The 6000-nt window shown below is 40.3% G+C and overlaps 1 protein-coding gene across 1 annotated transcript in view; it reads right to left on the minus strand.

Annotated features, from left to right (window-relative positions):
• The window catches only part of olfml2a (olfactomedin-like 2A), a 139457-nt gene extending 133815 nt beyond the window's left edge, over positions 1 to 5642 (minus strand). Inside the window, exon 1 of the mRNA XM_028809144.2 lies at positions 5272 to 5642. Coding sequence (XP_028664977.1) covers positions 5272 to 5343 — 72 coding nt within the window. The 5' untranslated portion in view covers positions 5344 to 5642. The remainder of the gene's footprint in view (positions 1 to 5271) is intronic.
• Positions 5643 to 6000: the final 358 nt, after the last annotated feature.

Genomic DNA, 6000 nt, shown 5'->3' on the forward strand with positions numbered 1-6000 from the left:
CACAGGCAGCACCTGTTCTCTTTGAGCAGCCTAATGTCCTGAGCCTAACCCTAACCCTAACCCTAAGTCAAACTAGCATCCATGCTGGAAGGATCCCCAACTGAGCCGAGGAAAAACAGCAATAAGTGATTAGGGCCAAAAAAGGAGAAGAAGAGCAGACTCAGCAGGAGGACCTGCATTTGAAAACCTGCACTGTATAAATATTAGACGCAAAAGGAGCTATATACTGCAATAGACAGCTCGAGGGATCTGACTGGCACTATATGACACAGATAAATAGAATAGAAAGATACTATATAATAGACAGACCTAAGTGGAGCTGTACAACACAGAAATAGGACAAGGTAAGGGGGTAGACCTGCATTTGAATTAATAGAATCTTAAATTACTGCACATGAATATGAAATGTGCTATATGACTAATAGACAGACAGATGATCTGAAAGGCACTATATTACAAAGACAGGTAGAACTGAAAGGCTGTATACTAGATACACTGATAGATATGAAAGGCACGATAGATAGATAGATAGATAGATAGATAGATAGATAGATAGATAGATAGATATGAAAGTCACTATGTAATAGATAGATAGATAGATAGATATGAAAGTCACTATGTAATAGATAGATAGATAGATAGATAGATAGATAGATAGATAGATAGATAGATAGATAGATAGATAGATAGATAGAGTAGTGTTTAGATCTATCTATCTATCTATTACATAGATATGTAGTTTTGAAGGGCAGTGTGACAGATAAATCTGAAAGACACTGAGTTGCATAGACAGGTAGATCTGAAAGGCAGTATGGTATATACAGTAGATACATTTTTAAGGCACTATATTACATAGGTAAATTTGAAATCCAGATGATCGATAGATAACTCTGAAAGCCACTATAGTGCATAGCTAGGTATGTCTGAAAGTCATCATGATAAATAAATCTGAAAGGCACTATATTACATAGACACTGCCTGAAAGGTCATATGATATATAGATACATCTGAAAGTCACTATAAAGTATCTATCTATCCACAGATCCACAGATCTATCTATCTATCTATATTACATAGATATGTAGGTCTGAGAGGCAGTATCATAGAATGTTCGGTATGAAAGGCACTATATAGTAGAAATAGCCAAGATGTGAAAGGCACTGTATTATATACATAGGTAGATCTGGAAAGCAGTATGATTGAGAGCTAACTCTAAAAGGCACTATATTACAGAGATAAGTAGGTCTGAGAGGCTGTATAATAGATTGGTAGATATGAAAGGCACTGTATAGTGGAAATATACATGGTGTGAAAGGCACTATATTACACAGATTGTTAGATGTGAAAGGCAGTATGATAGATATATCCAAAAGGCACTATATAATTAGATTTGAGGGGCAGTATGATCTATAGATATCTCTGAAAGGCACTATACTACATAGATAGTTAGGTCTGAGAGTGTCATAGTATCATAGATTGGTAGATATGAAAGGCACTATATTGTAGAAATATATGTGATGAAAAGTACTATATAATCAATAGACTGATAGATCTGAAAGGCACTATATAACAGATAATACGTCTTAAAGGTATTCAATAGTTAAGTAGATCCGAAAGGCAATATGACAGATAGATAAATAAATAAATAAGTCTCTCTATTATAATAAAGAAAAATCCTGGGACGAGACGTGACTTTTTCAGAGAGATACTTTCATGTCCCGCCAGACGAGACTTTGTGCCAAGAGATTTAACCACAGCAGGGGCCAGAAATAAAAGACAAAGAGTAGATGACAAAGTAGAACGTTGTAAAGAATTCAAGAACGCTGGCGCAATACACATGCAGGGCAGGTTATAGATAATGGTAATAGGAAAATTAGAAAGTCTCAAAAAAATGATAATAAAGATCGCATTAGCGCAAACAAACGGAAAATATTACTCAGTGAAATACTGTAAGCGAACAGCCAAATGAGATTGAATATATCATTCGGATTTAAACTTTAAGTCGGGGACTTGTAGATCGTCTAATTCGTGTTGCCATCAGGGAAAAAAAGTAGTGTTTCTTCCCAATGAAGAGGCGTATCCGCGAGAATTAAAAGATTTATTGTTTGGTGAAAGTGAAATCCATATAGGCGAGCGGCAGATACACGAAGGACGGGTGGGAGTGGCAAGCGAAGCGAGCAGGGGGCAAAGCCCCCCAGTAAATACATAAATCTGAAATTACTCTATAATAGCTACATCAGGCATAAACCCATCTATTTTCTAAAATGCTCTCCAGCTGAATATATTTCATTGAGTAGTTTGGTTGCCTACTAGTGTAGTTGTTGTTTGCTGTCTCATTTTCATAGGGAGCTGTAAAGCAAAGTGTGTTACAACAAATGTGAGGACAATCCTTTTGTACCATTAATCTCCTAGTGTGAGGTTGGCAGACTTTTCTTTCTTTCTCCCTTCGTATTGATAGACTTGAGCCGTGCAGTCTGCCAGCTCCACAGACTTCGTCTCTCCTTTGGTTGCCCACTTTAAGCCACCAACTCGGAGCACATAAGCTGAAGCAAACACCGTCCATCCATCCATCCATCCATCCCAGTGTTTTCTAATGTCAATGTAAAGCTTTATCTGACGTTATACATACATGTGTGTAATGGGCTGCTTGAGGCGGGTCACACGGGGTCTCAGAGTGACAACTTTTATTCTCTTCACATTAGATTGTTGTGTTTGCTTGTACTATTGGATGATTCAAAAAGGTGAAACCTATACAAACGTATTATATGGAACCTTTTACTAAGCGTGGAACCAGCAGATCATATCCCAGTGTGTTATCCGCTCTGTTTCCGATAATAAACGGTTATCTCGTGAAAATGTTATCATTTTTGAAGTCCCCTGTTTATTTCTAATTCGTTTATCCTTCGTTGAACTAATCTGAGTCCGTTCATTTTAATAACAGTATAAGAATTGTTTAGCCCTTTTGTTCTTGACATCGGTTAATAAGAAGCGAGAATGTAGACAGTAAGAGGATTTAACATTAACATGACCGTGAAATGTCCCCCACCCCCTCATTAAGCGGACCACAAGCCGCCCAAGTCTGAAGGACCGCCAAGTATGTGCGACAATTTCACGGCTAAATGTGTTCTCTGAAAACCCCGCTCTGATAAAACATCGCCTGTCCAAATAGAGGCGTCCTGTTTACTTTGGAGACTGGACACCTGCTGCCTCAGTGCCGGTCTCGAGGGATAGGACAGTCCCGCCGAGCCGCTCCTTAACGTCCATGGGCTCTTCCGCGCGCCGACGCAACATTCCCATTGAGCGGTCGGGAGCCAAAAGAAAACTGCGACGGCGGGCACGGTCCTTAAAGTCTGCAGCTTCTGTCTGGGCAGAGTGTGCACCGTGCAAAGAATCAGGCGGCAGCTTTACAAATAGGCGGCATGGTGCCACCTTCATGAATAACAGCAGGGCACTCCGTCACAAGCACAGATGTGACCAGCGACATGCAAGGCGCTCTATATTACCGAAGAGAGAGGCGGATTGGGCTCTCAAAAAGCTCACACTTCTCGTATTTAATGAAAGAGAAGTCAGTTTAAAGTCTGAGTCCTTCAAGACATCCCACACCACCCCCCCAACACCGCCCCTCGATAAAAGAAAGAAAGAAAAAAAAGAAAGGAAAAACCTGTCCGCTTGTCAAATTGAATTGAGTCAGTTTCATGGGGTCAAACATCTCTGTGAGGGGGTCACAGCGCAGACTGCAAATCCGCCTGCTATGATCACACGAGAGGTGAGGGGGTCGAAAAACGATCTATTACGGTATATAGTGAGCCCTATCTATCTATCTATCTATCTATCTATCTATCTATCTATCTATCTATCTATCTATCTATCTATCTATTGCATAGTACCTTTTCTATTAATCTACTATATAATGCCTTACATATTTATCTGTTATATAATGCCTTTCACATTCTTATAGGGTTCTTTTATATAATGGTGTCATTTGTTATTTATCAATCTCTATCTATTGTATAGTGTCTTTCTATCCATTGTAGTGTTGTTTGCTGCCAATTGATCAATTAAACAGTGTCTTTCTACCTATTAAAGTTTCATTCATCATCTATCTATTGCATAGTGTGTTTTTCTATCATAGTGTCATTCGTTATTTATCTTTATTTCTGTTTTATAGTGTCCTTTCCTACAATAGTACCGTGCACTATCTGTAGATCTTATCTTTTATTTAGTATTTTTTGTATGTATTGTATTGTTATTCACTATCTATCTATCTATCTATCTATCTATCTATCTATCTATCTATCTTATAAAGTGCCTTTCATATCTATCTATCTATCTATCTATCTATCTATCTATCTATCTATCTATCTGTCAGTGTCCTTAACAGTGTCGTTCGCTGTTTATCTATCTACTGTATATATCTCTCTACTGTATAGTGTCTTTTTATGTGTTGTGGTGTCGTTCGCGGTCCATCGATTTATTTTCAATACAGTGTTTTGTTCCATAAGGGAACTTTGGATTGTCAGGATGTTTTACACAGAGACCACAACGTAACATTAAAAACACATCACAAAGAACGCAGCCATCAAACATAAAAATAAATAAACTATAGCAATGAGCTTATTGTGTATACTATAACTTGAGATCGTACATACTGTATACTGTATAAAAATTAAACATTACGACTTTGCTAATGATTGATGCCAATACTAACGAATTGTATACCCCATGATTTGAGTCTATTATGTAAAGTTGAATTTATTTAGATTAATAGAAGATGATCTGAAGGAATGTTTGAACCGGTTGCTTTTTATCCTTGGAACATTAAAGCTTTGAGCCGATGGCATCAACTGCAATTGAGAATGTAGTGGGTGAGTCTTGTCTGAGAGAAGACACTCTGCTTTCCTTAATTCTTTCTTATTAAACAGGTCGGTCAGATTTAACTCGCGATCTGTTATTTGGTGTCTTTTTCTATCTATCTATCTATCTATCTATCTATCTATCTATCTAGTTGTCTGTCTGTCTGTTTCCAAAATCCGACGCATAAAACGTGACGGACAAACATATATTAACCTGCCTTTAACCGTCGGCGCGGATGTTTTGTAATCACAGAAATGTTTTCCAACTTTGCACATTCCACAGGTTTTTTGTATTTTTCTTTTTTACAGTTATTGCTGGTCGGGACGCCAAAACCAAACTGCACTCTTCTCGTCCACCTGCCCAACAGGTGGCTGTGGCTGAAGAGCCCCACTACGACGACTGAAGAGTTGCGCTTACCTTGCTGTTCGCCCGGACTCCTCCTGTTACGAGGATCAGAATGCAGGCGATGGTGTTCGTTAACCTCCTCATCCTTCCGCTGAATCAGGCGCACAGAGCGAATCTTTCTCAGCGAGCCGTACCCCGCATAAGAAAACAACTCAAAACGAATCCTGCTTGTTGCAAGGGGGGCGACAGTTAAAACTGTCAGGGGTCCATCGAAAATGAGCAGCGAAGTCTGTCTGTCTATCTGGCTGGCTGGCTGACGGACAGGCACAGTCCCGTCGACCTGGGGGCTCTTCGCGCTGTGTATGTCTGCGCTCACTGCCCCGCAAACGTCGGCTTTGCGCTGTTTTTAGTGGTGGGGGAGGAGCAAAGCTTGACAGCTCCTCTCCTCTCCTACACGAGCGGCTCAGCGAGCGGGCAGGGGCAGCGTCTCCTCATCTGCGAGGACACACGACAGGGCTGTGACGTGGAAAGGGACGGCGAGACCCTCGAGAAGGGACAAGGAAAGGACCGCGTGCGCGGCCACGGATAACGGGGCATGGCGTGGACTTGGGCACTGGTTTGGCTGCATGGGAAGGGAGGCTTCCTTAACAGCGATTAATGCTTCTGTTTAATAAGAGCAAAACCAAACAGAGTGGGGCATTACGGGGCAAGTCACTGGCAATGGGAGGAATACCCAGATATATACATAGATGTATAGGCCTACTAACACACACACGTATATATATACACACACACACAAAA

The sequence above is a fragment of the Erpetoichthys calabaricus genome, chromosome 9 (genome assembly GCF_900747795.2).
Source record: "Erpetoichthys calabaricus chromosome 9, fErpCal1.3, whole genome shotgun sequence".
Classification (NCBI taxonomy): domain Eukaryota; kingdom Metazoa; phylum Chordata; class Cladistia; order Polypteriformes; family Polypteridae; genus Erpetoichthys; species Erpetoichthys calabaricus.